Source organism: Athene noctua, unplaced genomic scaffold (genome assembly GCF_965140245.1).
Source record: "Athene noctua unplaced genomic scaffold, bAthNoc1.hap1.1 HAP1_HAP1_scaffold_114, whole genome shotgun sequence".
Taxonomy (NCBI): domain Eukaryota; kingdom Metazoa; phylum Chordata; class Aves; order Strigiformes; family Strigidae; genus Athene; species Athene noctua.
In genome coordinates, this window is record NW_027437592.1 from 387,037 (window position 1) to 409,099 (window position 22,063).

At 53.0% G+C, this 22,063-nt stretch overlaps 2 protein-coding genes across 4 annotated transcripts; one reads left to right on the forward strand and one right to left on the reverse strand.

The window, feature by feature from the left end:
- Positions 1 to 424: 424 nt before the first annotated feature.
- LOC141955047 (uncharacterized) lies at positions 425 to 9,485 on the reverse strand. Of its 3 annotated transcripts, none has more exons than XR_012632331.1 (3): positions 4,785 to 5,118; positions 3,755 to 4,535; positions 425 to 2,581 (listed from the first exon to the last, which is right to left on the reverse strand). XR_012632331.1 is itself a non-coding variant. In XM_074895107.1 (3 exons), the coding sequence occupies exons 1-3, from the start codon at positions 9,483 to 9,485 to the stop codon at positions 2,446 to 2,448; spliced, it is 948 nt and encodes a 315-aa protein (XP_074751208.1). In that variant the 3' UTR covers positions 425 to 2,445. The 3 variants fall into 3 exon arrangements, 1 of the variants encoding a protein (XP_074751208.1); XM_074895107.1 differs by lacking the exons at positions 3,755 to 4,535; positions 4,785 to 5,118 and adding exons at positions 7,234 to 7,361; positions 8,802 to 9,485; XR_012632332.1 differs by lacking the exon at positions 3,755 to 4,535 and having other exon boundaries at positions 4,785 to 5,357.
- A 332-nt stretch (positions 9,486 to 9,817) lies between these two features.
- On the forward strand, positions 9,818 to 15,929 carry LOC141955054 (centrosome-associated protein CEP250-like). Its single transcript, XM_074895118.1, has 7 exons — positions 9,818 to 9,935; positions 10,141 to 10,275; positions 10,473 to 10,642; positions 13,034 to 13,213; positions 14,324 to 14,458; positions 14,794 to 14,937; positions 15,377 to 15,929. Exons 1-7 carry the CDS (start codon positions 9,818 to 9,820, stop codon positions 15,545 to 15,547), a joined length of 1,053 nt encoding a protein of 350 aa, XP_074751219.1. The 3' UTR covers positions 15,548 to 15,929.
- Positions 15,930 to 22,063: the final 6,134 nt, after the last annotated feature.

The following is a 22,063-nucleotide window of genomic DNA, read 5'->3' on the forward strand; positions in this document are numbered from 1 at the left end:
CAAAACAAATTACTCGTGTTTGTAATATGTAGGTCTGCGTCCTACAGGTTGGCCTGTGTCAGATGCACACTTGAATCCGTAGCTAGTTACCCCTCACCACTGAGGGATGAACAGAAATTGCTCAGTCTGCAGCTGCTGAGAGAGCAGCAACCTTCACAGTGGTGTGAGCACCAAGGCACAAGCAGCACACGGCCCTGTGTCTTTATAGCTACGTCTGTGCTAGCCATAAACTGAAACAAAAAATTTGGAGATGGTAAAACCAGCTTCAAACTGCAAATAGTAAAAAGACTGAATAAAGCAGTGGATTAAAAAAGGGGAGTTGACTGGCAATTCTGAGGTCAGGTTGTTATGCCAGCTTCTGCATCTCAGGGGTTTGCACAGTGTTCTGCTGATTAAGGATACCAATTAAACTCAGACACCAGAGTGAAAAGAGCAGGCGTATTTTACTGGTGATAACAGTGTAATACAGAAAACATGCAGTAAGAAAAGGCAGAATAGTGCACCTAAAGCAGCAAACAGGAAAAAACAGGGTAATGCCTTAAATCATTCCTACACGAGAGAGAGAATGGAGATTAAGAAAGATCCATCCCCACGTGCACACGTTACCATCACCCAGACCCGCAGTCGCGGGGCAGCCCCGGTCACAGCGAGGGTTGGCAGAGCCTGTCCCGGCAAGGGGGAAATCCTACGCGGTGCCTCCGCCCGTAGGTGAGGCTGCCAAAGTCGCTGCGAGCGGGTCCAGCCTTATAGACCAGAGATCGACAGGCCAGAACAGCTGGCACCTCTGTTTTGAGCGGAAAATTTCTGGTTTCATCCTCCTGTTGGATTCCACCCAAAGCCTGGCCAGGGCTCAGGGGGGAAACCAAGGGAGTTTCTAACAAGGCCAGATACCTGGGTTCTCAGCCTTGAACAAGGCCGAACAAGGGCAGTTGGATACATTCTCTCCTCACTCCTGATTCTATTTTGTCTAAGCTGCATCTTTCACTAGCGAGTTTACGTACTCTGTTAATGATTACACACTAAACAGCTTCGGCTTGGGGCCTGTTGTTCAGGCTTCAGGACTTCAAAGCTTTAGCACTTTTTCCATCAGCATAAGTGCGCTGTTATAACTTAGTACAATACCTACTAGCACAGTGGCTTTCAGTTATAAAATATACAGGATTCGTCTATAGGTCAGCTCTGGCTTGGGCCAGTTGTCCAAGCCTTAGCACTTCACACAGTAAAAGGGAACAATTGGCATGGCTCTAATTGGGTCATTTAAGTTTCAATACTAATTCTCTCATCTTATGTAACAAATGTAATTGAATACATAAACGCACATTTTATAACACATTAGAAGGCTGTATTACAATTTCTTTATGACAGGGCTTTTCTGGCTGTCTTTAGCACTTGCAGTATTACTTGTTCAAGGGTCATTCAGGTTCATTTGCTGGTTTAAAACAAAGCGGAGTGAAAATCTGGAAAAGATACAATGCAATAAGATTATTTTTCCCCCCCAGATTGCTTAGCAGACTACTCTAGCTACCAGAGACGTGAAATACGTGGCCTAACTGAAACTTCAGGCGAAAGGTTTGTCGTCCTGTTGCGGGCACTGGCAGGCGCAGACACGCGCTGCTGCATCTCCCCCGCGAGACAGGTGGGTGCCGGTGGAAGCGCCGCAGTTTTACTGCCCCGGCTGTGGAGGGCAGCCGGCCTGTTGGGGCACAGCGCTGTGCTCTGCCCTCTCACACGCTGTGTTGGTGTCTCAAGAAAACAAGAATTTGGCCTAGAGAGCAGCGATGCTGTGTGTTGTGCTCTTGGCCCAGCACCGAGCTGGGTGGAGACCAGAGCTGTGACTTAAGGACAGACATAACCAGTTTGACTTAACGGAAACACTGACCCCATCTGGCATGCCAAATCAGATGGTGTGGTTGTTCCCTTTTCTTACATAAATTACAGTCCTGGGGGATAGATTCCGGCATTGGTTTCTGCCAGAGTGAGCCTCACTGCTGACAGTTTGTGTAGAATTGTTACCTGCTGATGTTCTCCTCATGCTTTGTACCACTCTGACAGTTTTGGCTGTGGATCAGAATCGGAACTTCAGAACCATTTTAAGAGGCATATTTTTATATTAATACATTTTTTTCACTTTTTAAAATTGGGGATATGGAATATTTGAGATCTAATTTAAATGATAGTTCCTTATTCACTATTCAGTGAGTTTAAATCATTTCCAAAGTAAATGAAACCAAAGCAAATTAAGGTCATTACAATTTTGTGTGAGACCATCCAATCAGGGGCTCAACCCAGATTAAGCGCATCACTTCCATAAGTAATCCAGAATGAATTTCCCAGTGTCCTTCCTTGTCCACACCAGCCCTTCGACTCAGTCAGTGACGCCGAGCTCTGAGGGCTGCCCAAGCCGGCAACCTGCCTGCACGGGCAGAACCGTCCTGCCAGGGGCCGTCACCGAGGGGGACGCACAGGAGGCAACGCTGCGCCGGCGCCGTAATGAAGTTCACGTGGGATGATGAAGGATACTTCGTGTGAGTGCTGGCACCCCAGGTTCCCCTCGAGATCCCTTTCCAGACCCAGAGGTGGCCTGCATAAAGACTTAAAAATTAAGCTAGAGAAGACAGAAATGCCTGTATACTAGCAGAATTCTTTGAAAATCAGGTGTTCTATTGGGAGAATTGTTCTGTAAATTAAAAGATAATTGAGAAGCCCTTCCCCTGCTCTAAGACATGAACATTTCTTTAATTAATTGTTCATGTCATGCTGTTTTATCCCGGCCTAAACAATGTTAAAAAGAAGGGAAGTTGCTGCTGTGGGGAAAAGATCTTTTTTTTTTTGACACACATTACTTTTCTTCCTCACTAGACAGTGGGAATACGGCCACTAACAGACCCGCCTGCGTCACTCTCCTGATCAGGGGGGATCTGATTGCCTGACAGGCCGGGCAGCCAGAAGTCTCTGGCTGCGATGCAGGTGTAACAATCCAACACAGGCTGGAGTAGGAGAGGTGTGCTTCCACGCACCCGTGTGACAGCGTGAGAAATAACTTCTCCCCAGAGGCTCCTGCCTGCTGCTGCCCGTGGTGGTGCTGGTGCCATGCGGGGAGCCGGGAGCCCGAGCCCCGGGCTCAGGCGGGGCCGTGGAGCTCCCTGGGCAAGGCAGGGCCGCCCTGGTGCTGCCCTGCTGCTGCCCGGGGAGGTTGAGGGGCCCCGGGAGCTCTGTCCTGCCAGGGAAGTTGTGCTGTGCCCGCTGCAGGGGCTGCAGAGCCAGGGGCAGCGGCCGTGGCCCAAGGGGCGGGTGTCGCCGTGGGGCTCTGGCGCCTGTGACATCACAGAGGACAAGTCCCCGAGGGCGTCACCAGGGTGCCAGGCGGCAGCACCCGCTGCAGTCCGGCTCAGGCCAGCGGTGAGTGAGGGTGGCGGGGGGAAGGCTGGGCTGGATGAGGGCCGGGGCAGAAGCTCTGGCCCCCGAGGGGGGCTTCTACAGCCGGGGCGAGGGCGCAGCCGCTGCGGGGAGCGCCTGGGGCAGGGCAGGTGCTGCCCTCGGGGCTGGGCGCAGCGGTGCCGGGGCTGCCAGCCACGGCCAGTGCCCGGGGGCTGTGGGGAGATGTCCCTGTCCCTGCAGCGCTCACCACCCTGCGCCCCCTCTCCCAGCCATCCCCGGGCTCCTGCATATTCCCCCCTGCTGCCACCTCCCTCCCACCCAGCCCCACTGACCCCCTTCTCTCCCTCCTCCTCCAGACCATGGCTGTGGGCAGTACCCGCTGCCTCCTGATGGTGCTGAGCCTCCTCAACCACGTTCTTCAAGTGAACAGGCGGAATGACGCGGCCACGCAAGACATGCTGCAGCAGCGTAAGGAGCAGCAGCAGCAGGAGTCGGCCTGGTTCATGGAGCAGATGGAGCAGATGGAGCAGAGGAGCCAGGAGCTGTGCGACCTCACTCCGGAAGGCATGCTCCGCGCGGCCTGCTGGCACTGGGTGCTTTGGTCCTCTGCCGAAACCCTGCTCCTGCTCCTTGTGCTCTACTGGCTGCGCCGGCGGAGGAGCGCTGACTCCAACAGCCGCAGCCAGTGATGAAGCTCCAGAGGTGCCGAGGAGAAGAGAGAGGAAGATGACTCGGAGGGCAGAGCGGACCCCAGTGACACTTGGGTGGAGACAAGCCTCAGGATAAGGTGGGGACCTCCGCTACATCTGCCAAGCCCTTCCCAAGAGCTTCTTTTCTGACGGGTTTTCTTTTCAGCCTTGGGATGGGACAGTGCCTGTGAACACCTGAGCACCCCCAAGAACAACATTGCCAACCGCCTGCTGCTCGTGCCCCTGAGACCACCCCTCGGGCACGTCTTCCACCAGAGGCGGGCACCGTGGAGGATCTGCCGGCGAGGCGCTGCTGCATCCCCGTGGAGCACCTGATGAACTATGTGCTGTGCTTCCTCTGCCCCGTGACGGGCTGAACACAAGCCGGGTCCCCGTTTCCCACGCAGCCTCTACATCTGCTCGCTGTCGTGATGATCCTCCTGCTTGGAGGCGCAGGAGGGATTTACCCTATGTAAATACCCAATAAATAGGCTATAAATAAATTAATGCGCTCTGTGTGCTGATTTGTATACATGTAGTGACCGATCAGAAGATTTTGCCATCTCTTGGGTGCCCGCTTAAGCTCCATCTTGACTAAGGGGAGGTTGTCCTGCAGGCCCCAAGCATCCGGCGGGAGGAGGGGGTGGTAAAAGGGGGTCAGGGGGATTTGGGAAATACCCAAATTGCCAAATCCCCAGTGCTCCAGCTACTACTCACTGAGGGCAAGGCAGGAGCAGACCGCTTTGCACCCTGGCACTTGAGAGGAGCAGCTCCAGCTCTGCCATACATGCAGCATCGGGGCTCTCCTGTGGTACTTCGGTGCTTGAGAACAGGAGACGCTCCGGCCACCTGGAGCCAGACAGGATCCGACATCACGCACCATTAGAGCCTCGGGCACAAAAAGCATACAGCTGGCCCGGAGAACGCTTCTGACCGGTCATGCACCAGCCCCAAGTGCCGGCCCCTGTCGCCAGCGCAATAAAGTTGGCTGCTCACCCCATCCGCACCGGGAGATTCATTAAACGCCTCGGCACGTGTCGGAGCATCCGCTGCCTTGTAGTGACAGGTCACGAATCTGTAGTCTCGTGCGAGGTTTCCACCTGCCAACGCTTCTGTGTACTTCTTCCATCTGCTCTCGCCCTTACAAAACCAACAGCCGGTCTCTGGGTCTTTTGCTTTCTAGTCAATGATATTATTTTGTAGTTTAGGTCATCTGCACGTCTCTCTCTCCGTCCCTCTCTGGTTTGGATAGCTGAATAATGTAACGAACTGTTCAAGATTAACCACGTGCATATTCCTATACTAAAAAAAAACGCAGGTGAGAAAGGCAGAAGCGTCTCACCAGGACACACGTAAAAATACAGCGGGGTTGGCAGTTTCAGCCCTGTTTGGCGGTGCTGGTTGCTGTAGCCCTGGGCTAGCTCAGTGCTTCCAGCTCCAACATGCTGCACAGGCTGAGTTTCTTGCCGGGTTCTGCCCATGTGTGGTTGGCCGCAGTGTAGCTCCGTTCCTTACCCGATTCATCTGCTTTGGGAAGATTTTGAGCTGTTGCACAGGCAGGACTGAGCAGGGAAGGTGTCTGGCTTTGGGCTCTTGCACGATTTCATCAATCCAATGACACTGACTACTCTTTGGCTTATCCCTGTTGTTCAGTCCAGGCACATCAGCCTCCGAGAAGGCTTAGCCTACCTTGGCACCCATTTGTTTTCCTAGAATTGTCATGCAGCCTATTGAACATGTTTGCATGTCCAGAAATGCGCTTCTTCGTGTTTCTACTATGGGCTAAGGCCACAGACAGAGTTCTTAGCTATTTTAAATGGGAAGGAAATCACTGAGTTCTTGGTTCTATGCAGGACAGTTTCTTCTTGTCAGAGAAGAGAGGACCAGCTGGCAGGAGGCTGACCTGATGCTGTTCCCAAGGTGGCCAGGTTGCCTGAGAGCAAACTCCACTTGAAGAAAGGACAACTCGACTTTGCAAAGAAGATCAGTTTGCTTCGATTAGTGGTTCTCCAAAGAAATTCTGATTCATGGTGATGAGTTTTTCTCCACATTAAAGCCTCTTCATGAGTAACGGGGTATCCTGGGTAGAAGCCCCAGACTCCTCCAAGGAAGATATCCAGGATTATTTGTCCCTGAATGGACACTCTCTTCTCTGGGATCTGTCAAAGATTCCTCCCAGACATGTCCCAGACTGTCCTGAGCTCTGCTGCAGGGACCTGAGATCCCATTTAGCAGCCTCTGACTCTTCCAAGGATGCCACCTGAAAGATTTTTTACCTCCTGGGGAAAGCTCACCTCCAGCATCCACCCAGATCTTCTGCCAGGCATCTCCTGCTCTCTTTTCTCCTTTGATTAGGGGTCATCAGATCACAGGTAGCAGCCTCTGACACCTCCAAAGTGAGACACCCGTGATGTGCTGTCTCCTGGAAAGAAAGATTTTTGCTCAAACTTCCACCCAAGATGCCTCCCAGCATATCCTGGAGTCTTTTCACCCCTGATTTAGGGAGGCTTCATCCTGAGTAGCAGCCCCAGACTTCTCCAAAGAAGACAGACAGAGGTTTTTTCTCCCTCAGAGGACACTCTCTTCTCTGGAATCTGCCCAAGATTCCTCCCAGACATATCCCACACTGTCCTGAGCCCTGCTGCAGGGAACTGAGGTCCCAGGTAGCAGCCCCAGACCCCTCCAGGGATGCCACCTGAAATATTTTTTACCTTCTGGGGAAAGCTCACCTTCAACATCCACCCAGGCCTACTGACAGGCATCTCCTGCTCTCTTCTCTCCTTTCTTTTTAGGGTCGTCAGACCCCAGGTACTTGCCCCTGAGAATTGCAAAGGGAGACACCCAAGACATGTTTTCTCCTGTGAAGAAAGATTTTTGCTCAAACGTCCACCCAAGGTTCCTCCCAGGCATATCCTGGAGTCTTTTCACCCCTCATTTAAGGAGGCTTAATCCTGGGTAGCAGCCCCAGAGTCCTCCAAGGAAGAAACCCACAGGTTTTTCCTCCCTCAAAGGACACTCTCTTCTCTGGGATCTGCCCAGGATTCCTCTCAGACATATCCCACAATGTCCTGAGCCCTGCTGCAGGGACCTGAGATCCCATTTAGCAGCCTTTGACTCTTCCAAGGATGCCACCTGAAAGATTTTTTACCTCCTGGGGAAAGCTCACCTCCAGCATCCACCCAGATCTTCTGCCAGGCATCTCCTGCTCTCTTCTCTCCTTCGATTTAGGGCCATCAGATCACAGGTAGCAGCCTCTAACACCTCCAAAGTGACACACCAGTGATATGCTGTACCCTGTAAAGAAAGACTTTTGCTCAACCATCCACCCAAGGTTCCTCCCAGGCATATCCTGGAGTCTATTCACCCCTACTTTAGGGAGGCCTAACCCTGGGTAGCAGCCCCAGACTTCTCCAAGGAAGATACACAGAGGTTTTTTTCTCCCTCAAAGGACACTCTCTTCTCTGGGATCTGCCCAAGATTCCTCCCAGACATCTCCCAGACTGTCCTGAGTCCTGCTGCGCGGACCTGAGTTACAAGGTAGCAGACGTAGACTCTTCCACGGAAGTCACCAGAATTACCTTTTATTTGTACAGCCATTTCCCGGGTGTTCGGTACATCTATAAGTTAATACCAGATGTTAAGGAAATAACCCTGGTGTCTTTGTTTTCTAGTCCTGTCGCCAAAATATGCTGCTGTTCCTTCCTGCCACTCACTTGATAACTTGTCACATAATTCCTCACTAGAGGGGAACATAAATAATTTGCTTTCTTGGAGAAATACTTCTCGCACACATCACTACCTCCTTACTGGTACCACGATTCAATGGTGAAATAGTGAACATCAGGGTTACGGGGAGATCTCTACAAGAACACGTTGTCTGGTAGTTTTCTTGACAAGTTTTTCACACTTTCAGCTCCAAGACTCCCCTTTCCACACCAGCAAAGGTAGTGACCCCAAGCAGAGACCCTCTCCCCAGCCTCACACTCCTCACCTCTCTCTGAACCCCGTCCTCCTGCAGAAGCTGCACTCTCAGGGCACTGAACTCAAAGGCACACTGGATCCTGCTCTACTGGCAGAGGAGGGCTGCCTGGGGGGTTTCACCTCCAGACTGAACTGTGTCCTCCCACGTCCCCTGCCCTCTGCTGCTAAGGCACAGGCAGGAGGGGAGGCCTCACCCTGACAGCCCGGCAGGCGCTGACCCCGGGGCCACACAGGGAGGTGCCCCACACGTCCCCTTGCCCCGAACCCCCAGCTTCCCCCCACGCCACCCCCTCTGCCACACACAGCCCCAGCTTCCCCCGCCCCACGGCGCCTCCCCCCAGAGCTGTCACACACAAACAACTGCCCCAGCTTCCCCCGCCACGCACAGGGACCCTCGGAGCTGCCCCTGCACATCCCCACTGTCACACGCAGGCAGCCCCCACAGCTCCGCCCAGCCAGCCCCCCCACACCACCCCGGGGGGGTCTCCGCAGCTCCCCCCGTCAGAGGCGCGGCCTCAGCGCTGCCCCCAACCAGACCTCACCGTTACACACCGGCAGCCCCACAGCTACACCCTCCTCACCCACAAGAGGCCCCACGTCACCCGCGTCCCGACCCCTGTCACGCACGGGTGCCCCCACATCCCCCCAGCCCTGACCCCACACCCCGGCGGCCCCACGGCTCTCCCTCGGACCCCCCGGCCCTGTGCAGGCCCCAGGCCCCAGGCGGTGCCGGGCGGGGGGCAGCCACAGTACCTGCCGCAGGGGCTCCGCAGAGGTGAGGAGACACCCCCTTGCCCTCAGGCGGCGCAGGGGCTCCCCTTTCTCCAGCCGGGAGCAGGCGGGGGGCGCCCGGCAGCCGCGGCCCCCACACGCCTCAGAGCCCAGGGCCGCGCCGCGCGGGGGGAGGCGGCGCCTGATGCCGTGGCGGCAGGCAGGGGGCGGGGCAGGCGGGGGCGGCGCTCGGGCGGGAAGGGCCGCCCCGGGCAGACCTGGCCTCCCCGCGCGCTGTGCCGGGGCAGACCCGGCTGCCGGGGGACCGGGCCGTGGCGGCGGCGGCCCCCCCACCCCGGGCACGGGTTGGCGTCCTCCGGGAGACGGCGGCGCCGGGCGCCTTCTGCCGGCTCCGGGCACGGGTCCCAGGACGCCGCTGGGTCCTAAAGGCTCCCGCCGGCGGCAGAGCCGCTGCTGGCGGAAAGCGGGGGGGGTGCGGCCGGTGTCGTCGAGAATCACGTGGCAGGAGCGCGGGCGGAACCAACAAAATAGCACACACCCACCCCGAGAGAAAACCTGAACCCTTCCCGCGAAACCAACAGCTGAAGCCGGGGAGGGAGACAAGCAGAGCCAGAGGGAACCCCGAAACGCCCACCGCCCCCCCACATCCCCCCGCTCCCACCGCCCCCATACCCCACTCCCCCATGTTTTGAGCGCCCCCCGCATTTTGGGTGCCCCTGATCGGCGGAAAAAAGACTCTACAACTCGAATCGAGTTACGCAGCCGGGGTGTTTACTCCGGCGCCGGGGTGCAAGGGGATCTCTCCACAAAGCTTGCACCCCCACCGCACACTCCACCCAAACTCGCCGAGTGTGGATACCCATATTCACGGGCCAGCAGCGGCAGCGGGGCCAGGCGGGGCCCCGCGTCCCTGGGGGGCGGCGGGGGGTCAGGGGCAGCCCCCAGGGAGCCCCCCCACACCTGCCCCCACAAATCCCCACACAAACCCCCAGAGGGACGTTTCGCGGCCCCACAGAGACACCCCCTTGGAAGCGCTGATGAGCAGAGACCGGGCTTCTGCTTGTTGGCCCAGACTTTGGGCACAGCTGCCTGTGTGTCAGCCAACAGCACTTTCAGATTTGGCCATCGAGATCAAACTCAGCTGGGCTTTCTGTGGTATGCTAGGTCATGAGCAAAGCCTGGGCACTGCCCCGGAGGGGCCTGCGTTGACATTTTAAATGGCAGAAAGATGCTTTCTGTATACAAGTGTCCTTGCAACCCATTTTCTGTACTCAGGGGTAGGGATCTTGAGAGGCTTCTTACGGGAATAACTCTCAGTGGGCGTCAGGAGCAACAAATGCATTTCTCTCTGTATTCACAGCTCACAGCTCAGTGAAGGAGATGCTGGAGTCCAGCCTGTTTGAAGCTCAGCAGCACTCATCTCAGCTGGCGATCACCAGGAGTCCGCTTGAAATCCAACTTCACACCGTCAGGCAGGCCAAGGAGGTGATACAAGGTGAGAGCCTCCTGTTTCTGGGGATCCCCTGCCTAGGGAAGGTGGTATAAAAATAGCTCTGTGTCCGCAGGGCTTCTGAGGAGCGAAGGAGATGGAGGCAGATCTCTCCTGCACTGAAGTTCAGATGGCTCAAGGTCAGGGAAGTCAGAACCGTTGTCTGTGTAGACTCTGAATCTTGCCGTTTGTCCTGTTTGCAGGGGAAGTGAAGTGCTTTCAGTGTGAGCTGGAAGCAGAGCGATCTCTGATGAGGCAGGAATGGGAAAACGTGGCGCAGCAGCTCTTGCAGACGGAGCAGCAGTGTAACGGTTCCCTCAAACTGCGGCAAACTGAGCACGAGGTGGAAATAAACGAGCTCCTGCAAGACCTGGTAGGAAACAATATGCTTCTGAATTCTTCAAGCAAGCTCTGTGGGCTGGCTTTAGAGGAGTAACAACCTGAGGGTGTGAAATGGCAGCAACATCTGTCACAGGTCACACCTTGCTGGGCCAGGCAGATAATCCTAACACCAACCCTAACCCCTGACCAAAACACCTAACCCTAACCTCTAACCCCTACTCCCTACCCCCAACCCCTACCCTGTAACCCTAACCCCTACCCTATCCCCTAAACCCAACCCCTAACACCTATCGCCAGCTGCTATCCTTCTATCCCTAACCCCGAACCCGTAACACTAACCGCAGCCCCTAACCCCAACTCCTACCCCTAATCCCTCATCCCAACACCTCACCCCTAACCCATAACTCTAACCCCTAGTGAATAATGCCAACACCTCACCCCTAACCCATAACTCTAACCCCTAGTGAATAATGCCAACACCTCACCCCTAGCCCCTCACCCCTACCCCTCAACCTCTACCCCAACACCCAACCCCTGACCTGAATCCCTAATGCTTAACCCTGACCCCTAACCCCTACCCCCTAACGCCAGCTCCTAACCCCTACCCCCCAAGCCCCTACCTCCTCCCCCAAACCCATACCCCCTAACCCCTCACACGTAATGCCTAATGCCAATGCCTAACTCTGACCCCTACCCCCAGTCTCCTAACCCTGGCCCCAGTCCCCTTGCCTCTATCCCCTACCTCCTCCCCCCAACCCCTCGCGCATAATGCCTAATGCCAACACCTAACTCTGACCCCTAACCCCTCACCCCAACCCCTAATGCTAACGCCTAACCCCGACCCCTAACTATAACCCCTAACTCCTAACCCTAACCCCTACCTTCTAACCCTCACCCCTTACCTCAACCCCATCCCCCAATCATTATCCCCAGCCTCCTAACCCATATCCCCTAACCCCAACCCTTAATCCCATCCTCCTACCCCTAACCCCCAATCCTTAACCCTAATCTCCTAACCTTAACCCCCAACCCTTAACCCCAATGTCCTAACCTTAACCCATAACACCTAACCCCAACCTCTAACCCTTACTGACAGCTCCTAATCTCCCCTAATCCCAGCCTCCTAACCCTATCCCTTAACCCCAACCCATAAACCCTATCTCTAACCCTAATCCCCTAGCCCTAACCCCTAACGCCAACCCCTAACTCCAACCTGCTAACCCCGATCTCTAACCCTTACCCCTAACCCCAACCTACTTCCCCTAACCCTTAACCCTATCCCTAACCCCTACCTTCTAACCCTCACCCCTTAGCCCAACCCCTAACCCCTATCCCCAACCATTATCCCCAACCTCTTAACCCTAGCCCCTAACCCCTATGCCCTAACCCCAAACCTCCTAACCTTAACCCCTAACCCTAACACCTAATGCCAACCCCTAACCCCTACCGACACCTCCTAACCTCCAACCCATAGCCCCTATCTCTAACCCTAATTCCCTAACCCCAACCCGTAACCCCTACTGCCAGCTCCTAACCTCCTACCCCTCCCTAGCCCTTAACCCTAACCTCTACCGCCAGCTCCTAACCTCCTACACCAACCTGTAACCCCAACACCTACCCCCAGCCCCTAACCTCCTACCCCAACCCCTATCCCCTCTTCCCCCTAACCCCAACCCCTAATCCCCAACCCTAACCCTCGTACTTGAAGGCACGTGAAGACCCAAGGGACTCTGCCAGGACAGCAAAAGCAGCCACACGTTCAGTGTAGGCCTAAGGTGACTTTAGCTGGAGGTTGGGAGCTCCCCACCCAAAGCTTGGCAGGAAAGGGGTAGGATCTTACCAGGCTGCTGTCTGCCATGAAGCGGACTCCTCACATTGCTGCCAACTGCAGTCACGGGAACTTTCTTCCTTTCTTTCTGTCCTTTCACCGTCGTCAGAGCTGTTATCTCTGGGCTTGAAGCATGGGGCACAGGCCCCTTGTTCCTGGTACTTCAGTTTGTGGCCTGTCTTGTGACAACTGGGGCATCAGGGTACCGGTCTCTTTTTCACCCTGCAGTCCCTCTACATCTTTCCACTGATGGAAAGGGATGTGAGCTTTGAAAATAGACTCTAAGGATAGAGAGAAATCCTGAGGAGACAGGTGCTAGGAAACAGGCGGCCGTCGGAGAGAGGAAGGTAACATCTCCTTTTCATAATGGTTGGACTCAATGATCCTAAAGGTCTTTCCAAACTAAATGGTTCTATGATTCTTCCACCTGCTGACCTCCCTTTTAAGTTCCTTGACAGGACGTGATTTATGGAGAGCACAAAGCCATTGTTGTGCACTGTTGAAGTGGGGGGTTGTGGGAGGGATGAAGCTTCACATTTGTTCTGAGGAGCGTGGCTGGGACTTCACCTTGAAGTCTGTTCCTCCACTCATCAGGCAAGCGAGCGGGAGGGGCATCATTCAGAGCTGCAGGAGATAGTGGAGAAATGGGGAAAAGAGAAGGCGGAGACAGCAGGGGAGCACGAGAAGAAGCTGTGTGATATGAAGCAGAAAGTTGTGGCCACGCGAGCTCAACAAGAGGAAGAACAAACCAGAGTTGAAAATGCCAAGCAAGAGGTAAAGACTGTGAAAGGAGAATTTGTGTAGCTGTTTTGCAAGGCTAGAGCCATGGGAGATGTCTGGATGTCGGTCTGTGTGGAGCATGCCCTACATGCTTTCTGCATTGAATTTGGTGAGGTGAAAGGCAAGCAGGGTTCTCTTTGGGACTAGGAATGAGACCTGTCAGAGGAAGCCGGGCAGAAGCATCACTTTCAGTTGAGATTTCTGTTCTGCTATTGTGCTGGGTTTTTTAAGACTTGGAGTACCTTCGCAGTTCTCTTAACAGCCCTCTTTTGATCTTTACTGATACATGCTTATAACCTGAACTCCGTTAAAGACCAGACTGAATTTGTAGGACTGAATGCCTGTGAGGATGGGGTTTTTGTTTGGGGGGGTAAAGAGGGACATGGCAGGATTGTTGACAAAAGAAAAAGTTTTGAAGACGACTGAAATATTTCTGAGCAGTAAAACAGGGGTGTCTTCTGGGCTGTTTTAAGTCACTTGCTGGTAAGCTATTTTGTGCCCAGATCTCCTGTGCACCCTGTCACACAGTGAGAGTCCTCCTTGTGTCCCCCCCAAAGTCCTCTTCACGGAGTCTGCCTGGGGACAGCAGTACCCCCAGCTGTGTCTGCAGGGATCGAAATGCCAGGGCAGTGCTCAGAGATGTCAGCGTGTCCCCGTAGTGTCAGTACATTACCAAAGCCTAACGAATACCTTAAAAATGAAGTCATTTTCACCAAACCCCACGTGGAATACATGAGTTGTCTGAAGGAGCTGCTGGCTTCAGCCCTCTGGCAGCCGCCCTGCATTTTCTCTGCTGCTAACTAGGTGTAGAAGTCACTATTGAAAGACAAACAGGCCACAGCAGAAGATGAGGGATACCCTCACCAGCAAGGGGAGACATCTGAGAAGTGCCACACATTGTCCTGTTAGGTATTGGATGTTTGTTGGAGGTTCGGTCACAGAGGGACTCTGTCTGGACCATGTTTATACTGCCAGTGGCAGAGAAGGGCCTGGGAGAGCAGCAACACAGCGCTTTGAGAGCGCGTCAGCCCACCGGTGTTGGAGCCTTGGCACACAAATTTTGTGTGGGAAGTTTAAACCTGTCCTCTCTTTGTTTCTGTGCAGGTCCTGCCAGAAAAGGAGCGTGAGAAGAGTGCTTTATTAGAGACACTGCTTCAGACTCAGGGAGAGCGAAGAGAAGCCAACCAGCAGCTGGAGCAGCTCAGGCGGGAGGTGAAAGAGCAGCGCGAGGACGGGCAGGTAAGTCTGACTGGTCGGGCGGGTTGAAGGAACAGGCCGTTGGCAACTGGACGTGAGCTGAGAGTGGCTGAGAGAAGCAGGTAACAGAGTGAAGGGCAGTAACAAGGACATAAAGCCTAAGTGCTGTGAGCGAGGAGGCAGGGACTGCTGCAGGCACGGAAAGCACAGAGCCTGATGATCTCCAGAGATCAGCGACAGGAAGGGAGTGTTCCAGTGGAAGCAGAGCTGGGTAGAAAAGCAGAAGTGGCTGAATGAATGGGACTTTGGGACAGAAAGAAGAAAAAGCTGAACGTGCTGGCAGGTCCCAGTAGTTTGCTCTCCATTTGTGTCTGCAGAACATCACAGAAGAACTGCAAGCAGAGCTGCAGGAAACTCAGAGTAAGATGCAGGCAGTGGAGAAGAGGCACAAGGAAGAAATCAAACCCATGAAAGAGGAAATTACTGTCCTCCTTCAGCAGAGGGATGCTCTACAAAACCAGGTGAGTGAAACAGCAAGAGCTGCTGCAGTCATCAACCAGGTGGTCTCTGCCCAGGGCAGAGCAGCCGGCGATGGGGTCAGTCCCTCTGGCTGCCATCACCTTGTGGTCTCCGTCTCAGCTGGGCTGATGGAGACTGACCAGCCAGCTGCTGCCCTGGACAGATGGGCTGCTCTTTTTGTCCGTTTGCCAGCACTCCTCAGAAGGGATTTCTGCTGGCCTGTTACTGCTAGCCTTGTTATTTAAGGTGCTTTTTCAGAGGAACATGGTGACCCACTTAGATTTTTAAACAAGCCAGCTGTATCCATCGTGAGTCTGGTGCTTTCATGAAAGGGTGAAATTTAAGGTTGTACTTTCCCTTTCCTCACAGTGTATGATATGACTGATGTGGCTGACAGTGGCAAGCTGTAGTCTTTGACTGCTCTGTTGTGTTTTACTTGAGGTGGAAGAGTTGACATCTCAACTAGCAGCCTCTGAAGAGTCCCAGCAAGTGATTGGCTGCAAAGCTCAGCAAGATCTGAGTGAGGCACAGGAACTGTCAAGGCAGAAGGTGCTGGAGGTTGTCACCTCCAGAAGATCCTGGAGGAGAAGAGGAGTCAGTGGGAGAAGGTAGAACATCAGAACAAGGTGTTGCAAGGGTGTCTGGAGGGATCATTAAAATGACCAGTATCACAGACGTTGTGGAGAGACCACAGACCACCGTAAGAGCAGAAGAATATTGTTTATATCAGTAGTTGTTTTTTAGTTTAATTTTTCCAGTTGCATCCTTCTGAATAAGTAGGACACCTGGGAGTTCCCCCTCCTGGACGCCGGGGTCCCCCACAGCATCCTCTGTCCCCCGCAGCCTGTGGGCCCGGCGGTTCAGCCTTCTGAGCAACCGGGTGACACGGCTGGACGGGGATGGGGACGGTGACACCAACCCCCTGCGCCCCTCCAGCTGCTGCTGGCTGCCTGCGCTGGCACACTTGGAGGGGGGGGCCCTCTGCCACCCTGATGTCCCCTCCTGTCCCCATCCCTGTCCCCATATCCCTGTCCTCATCACGTCCCTGTTCTTGTCACCATTTCTTCTCTGTCCTGGTCCTTGTCCACATCCCTGTCTTTGTCCCCATTCCTGGTGGTTTTAACCCACAAACCATTTATTTCCTGGGGGGGGCCTGGTCCTGCCCTGCAGGGGACCAGGACACCTGTGGACACCTGTTGCCCTCCCCAGGGCAGTGGCTGTCCCAGCTGGGTGCTTGCTGAGTTGGGCAATAAAATCCCTTCTTTGTCCCCCTTTTGTCCTTCCATGTCTTTCATGTGTGTCCCAAGTGTCATCCCCCCCCATGTCCCTGGTGTCCCCAGTGTCCCCAACGAGGCTGACAGCTTCATAGGAGCCTTTTATTGGGGAGCAGGGATGTCTGGTCCCCCTCAATTCTTCTTGGGCCTGGAGACCTGAGCCAACACCCACAGAGAGTAGCAGGTGCCTGCTAGGACAGGGGGGTTCAGGGACACCCTACCCCCCCCAAGAGACCCTGCCCCCTGGGACCTGTCGTGGATGAAAGTATTAACACGGTAATGATTTAGTAAGAAATCTGATTTATAACTAACAGCCATTTATCATTACAAAATAATTCAGAAATGTTGAAAGAAAGAAAAGCGACTTATTTGCAGATTCTACAGTGACAAGATGCACCCTAACTTACTTAATGGTACCTTAACATATACATATACATGCAGCTACACAAAATGGACAAGCACATGCACAGAGGCAAAAGTATTTGGATCCAGTAGAATGGAGCACGTACCCACACCCCAATAAACAGAGAAAGAACGGGTGAAAGAGAAGCGAGCTCAAAGAAAAATTTCCCTCCTCCCGAGTTTAGAGCAAATACCCCCAATGCCTCGGCATTCCTCAGCGGGCGATAACTGGGACTCGAGCGGGTGGACTTCACCCGGCCTTCCCTCAACTCTGGCAGCAGAAACACCGTAAGAGTTTTGGTACCCGAGAGGCTCCCAGCTCAGGGGAGATGCTGGTCACAGGCTGCTGCCATCCAGGAGAGCTCAAAGGGTTTCCCTGGTGGTTGCAGTTTATAGGGTGCGAGATAATTGACTTTTGTCAGATCCCTCCTGGTGCCTTCCAGCAAGAACTTGATGAATGTGCAGTTCTGTAATTGTTCCATCTGACCCCCTCCCAGGCACAGGTGTGCCAGGCCTTTAGGAGCTGATGGGCCGTTTTAACTGTTTCTGAGCAATCGGGAGGGCAGGAGCCAGGCACTTCATCGTTATCAGTCCTTATCTCCAGGGATGGGGGTACAGCTCGGGGGAGGGGGCTGGAATCACACCCAGCACCAAGCAGCCCAACAAGGAGGGGTGGGGGGGGTAGAGTTGCATTACTACACCATCAAATTGACACAATGCTTTCAATTTGTCTAAATAACTCCTTGGATCTGACTTATTCTCATGGCTGGCTTTTCCAGCATTCAGTATCCAGTTAGTAAGGCAGAAAGATGGATGTAGGGGGCCTCATCCTCAGTGGTGCACAGTGACAAAGGTTCCGCTTTGGCACAGGACAATTCTCTGACAACTGATTCACGGAAAAAAAGACTCTACAACTCGAATAGAGTTATACAGCAGGGATATGTTTACTCCGGTGCCGGGGTGCAAGGGGATCTCTCCACAAAGCTTGTACCCCCACCGCACATTTTACCAAAAAATTATTGAGTGTGGATATCCATATTCATTGGGTTACATAACACAAACATACATATGCATGAGTAGGGCCGGGTTAGCATCATGTTTCTCCTAGAATCACAGAATCATCTAGGTTGGAAAGGACCCTGGAGATCATCTAGTCCAGCCGTTCTCCTAGCACGGTTCCCACCTACAGCATATCCTTAAGCTCCAAATCGACCCTACTCTTGAACACCTCCAGGGATGGGGACTCCACCACCTCCCTGGGCAGCCCATTCCAACGCCTCACAACCCCTTCTGGAAAGCAATGCTTCCTAATATCCAGTCTGAACTTTCCCTGGAGCAACTTGAGGCCATTCCCTCTTGTCCTGTCGCTTTCTACTAGCTAAAGAGGCTCAGGCCCAGCTCTCTGCAGCTTCCTTTCAGGGAGTTGTAGAGGGTGATGAGGTCTCCCCTCAGCCCCCTCTTCTCCAGACTAAACACCCCCAGTTCCCTCTGCCGCTCCTCACAGGACATGTGTTCCAGACCCTGCACCAGCTTTGTAGCCCTTCTCTGGACATGTTCGAGTAACTCTGTGTCGTTTTTGTAGTGAGGGGCCCAAAACTGAACCCAGGAATCGAGGTGCGGCCTCACCAGTGCCAAGTACAGGGCTCAGATCCCTCCCCTGTCCCTGCTGGCCACGCTATTGCTGACACAAGCCAGGATGCCATTGGCCTTCTTGGCCCCCTGGGCACACTGCTGGCTCCTGTTCAGCTGGCTGTCAATCACCCCCCAGGTCCCTCTTTGACTGGCCAGCCACTCCCCCCCAAGCCTGTAGCCCTGCTGGGGGTTGTTGTGGCCCAAGGGCAGCCCCCGGCATTTGCCCTTATTGAAACCCATGCAGTTGGCCTCGGCCCATGGCTCCAGCCTGTCCAGGTCTCTCTGCAGAGCCTCCCTACCCTCGAGCAGATCAACACTCTCACCCAGCTCAGTGTCATCTGCAAACTGACTGAGGGTGCACTCAATCCCCTCATCTAGAGCATCAATAAAGATGTTAAACAGGAGTGGCCCCAAAGCTGAGCCCCGGGGGACACCACTCGTGACCGGCCGCCAGCTGGATTTAACTCTGTTTACCACAACTCTCTGGGCTCGGTCGTCCAGCCAGTTTTTTACCCAGCGAAGTGTGCGATTGTCCAAACCTCGAGCAGCCATTTTTGCCAGGAGAATGCTGTGGGAAACGGTGTCAAAAGCCTTGCTAAAGTCAAGGTAAATTCCATCCACAGCCCTTCCCTCACCCAATAAGCAGGTCGCTCTGTCATAGAAGACCAGGTTTGTCAGCAGGACCTGCCTTTCATAAACCCATGCTTACTGGGCCTGATCCCCTGGTTGTCCCTCATGTGTTGCATGATGGTGTTTAGGATGAGCTGCTCCATCAGCTTCCCGGGCACCGAAGTCAAGCTGACAGGCCTGTAATTTCCCGGATCATCCTTCCGACCCTTCTTACAGGTGGGCGTCACGTTGGCCGATTTCCAATCAGTCGGGACCTCCCCGGTCAGCCAGGACTGCTGGGAAATGATGGAAAGTGGCCTGGCGAGCACCCCAGCCAGCTCCTTCAGCACCCTCGGGTGTATCCCATCGGGTCCCACAGACTTGTGTGTGTCTGTGTGATGCAGCAGGTCACTGACTGTCTCCTGGATTGCAGGGGGGTCGTTCTCCCAGTCTCTGTATTCTGGCTGCGGAGGCTGGATTTCATCAATACAACTAACCTTGTTATTAAAGGCTGAGGGAAAGAAGGCATTAAGCACCTCAGCCTTCTCCTCGTCACTTGTTACCAAATTTCCTCCTGCATCTAGCAGGGGATGGAGACTCTCCCTGGACTTTCTTTTGCTACTGACATACCTATAGAAACTTCTCTGTTATCCTTGATGGCAGAGGCCAAATTAATTTCCAGTTGGGCTTTAGCCCTCCTGATTTCCACCCTGCACAGCCTCACAGCCTCTCTGTAATCACTGTGAGTGGCCAGCCCCTTCTTCCAAAGGCTGTAAACTCTCCTTTTCTCCCCGAGTTGCAGCCGAAGCTCCCTGTTCAGCCAGGGTGGTCTTCTCTGGCGTCGGCTTCTCTTAGAGCACCTGGGGACCGCCCGTCCTGAGCCATTAACTCTTCCTTCTTACAGAGCGCCCAGCCTTCCGGGGCCCCTGTACCCTTCAGGAGAGTCTCCCAGGGGATCCTGTCAAGCAGGTGCCTAAACAAGACCAAGTCAGCCCTTCTGAAGTCCAGGATGTCAGTCCTGCTTAGCCCTCTCCTGACCTCTCTAAGAATAGAGAACTCGTTATTTCGTGATCGCTGTGCCCTAGTTGGCCTCCAACCTCCACGTCGTCCACCAGCCCTTCTCTGTTCACAGAGGAGATCCAGTAGGGCAGCTTCTCTGGTCGGTTTACTCACCAGCTGCGTCAGGAAGTTGTCTCCCACACATTCCAGGAATCTCCGGGACTGGTCTTGTTCTGCCATGTTGTATTTCCAGCAGATGTCTGGGAAGTTAGTTCTAGAGGCTGGTGTCAGCAGTTGATGTTCTCTTTGCACTTGTGCATTGCCTCCTGGGGGGCATCTCTGGGGATCTTTGGGAGGAAGGCTCGTAGTTTTCTCACTTTGTTTTTTCCCCAGAGCATGCACAGATTCTCATGGCCAATTCCTTGAATTACAAAAGTGTTTTTCAGCCAGTTTACTCATTCTATCTTATCTAAGAGAACCAATAGAACTTCTACCATCCATACATGGCTATCTTTATTCACTACCAAGACTCCAACTAGTTAGAGCACACCTGTTCCCCAAGGGCAAAAACATATTTTGCTGAACATTATAGTTCTTGGTAGATTTTCACAGTGAACTGCTTTGTTTTGATGAACACAGCAGTCCTTGGTAAAATTCCACAGAACACTCTGGGCAAGCAGGATTCTCAGCAAGATTCAAAAATACTATAACTAGTACTATAACTTGCTGAAGTGCTAAGGCTTGGACAACTGGCCCAAGCCAGAGCTGACCTATAGACGAATCCTGTATATTTTATAACTGAAAGCCACTGTGCTAGTAGGTATTGTACTAAGTTATAACAGCGCACTTATGCTGATGGAAAAAGTGCTAAAGCTTTGAAGTCCTGAAGCCTGAACAACAGGCCCCAAGCCGAAGCTGTTTAGTGTGTAATCATTAACAGAGTACGTAAACTCGCTAGTGAAAGATGCAGCTTAGACAAAATAGAATCAGGAGTGAGGAGAGAATGTATCCAACTGCCCTTGTTCAGCCTTGTTCAAGGCTGAGAACCCAAGTATCCGGCCTTGTTAGAAACTCCCTTGGTTTCCCCCCTGAGCCCTGGCCAGGCTTTGGGTGGAATCCAACAGGAGGATGAAACCAGAAATTTTCCGCTCAAAACAGAGGTGCCAGCTGTTCTGGCCTGTCGATCTCTGGTCTATAAGGCTGGACCCGCTCGCAGCGACTTTGGCAGCCTCACCTACGGGCGGAGGCACCGCGTAGGATTTCCCCCTTGCCGGGACAGGCTCTGCAAACCCTCGCTGTGACCGGGGCTGCCCCGCGACTGCGGGTCTGGGTGATGGTAACGTGTGCACGTGGGGATGGATCTTTCTTAATCACTATTCTCTCTCTCAGGTAGTAATGATCTGACGCATTATCCTGTATTTTCTTATTTAAGTGCATTATTCTGTCTTTTCTTACGGTGTGTTCTGTATTATTCTGTTACATTTAGTTATTTCCAGTAAAATAAACCTGCACTTTTCACTCTGGTGTCTGAGTTTAATTGGTATCCCTAATCAACAAAACAGACCTACAACAATCATCTAGTCCAACTCCATTGATGTATTTATTTTTTTTAAAAGCAGGTTAGCTCACCTTACAAAGAGTATAAATGTTTCATAATATCAAGAGCATGCAGGAAAACCAGTGGAACTGAATCATACCTGAAGTGAGGCAGGTGCTGACATCCATACTGCTTGTCTTGTATCAAAAGGAAAAAATCTGTAATACTAGTAATTGCCATGTAATGTAAAACTTTCATTAAGTGATCTGTAAGAGTTTGAATACCTATGGAATGCCAGGTAATTAATGGTAGCAGTATTTATCAGTGTTTTGTATATCTCAGAGTGAAAACAGTAACTAAGGTTATTAGGTACAATAAGTTTAAAATAAATCACTTGACTCTAACCTCTAGCAATTATATTCAGGAAACCACAGTTCCAATGGCTGTGAGAGCAAGGATATGTGATCAGGGAAATTTCATGACCCCTGAATTTATTCTGTGCTAATGTCCTAATAATTGTTATTTTTATTTTAAAAATATCTTATACACCAAGAGACACACTACATCCCCTATAAAACCTGAATAAATGATCTTTTCACAAGGCCCACTATTTGTAAAATTCGTTACTATGTCACAATAATTGATCCACAGTACAAAACTAATATAAATAGCTAT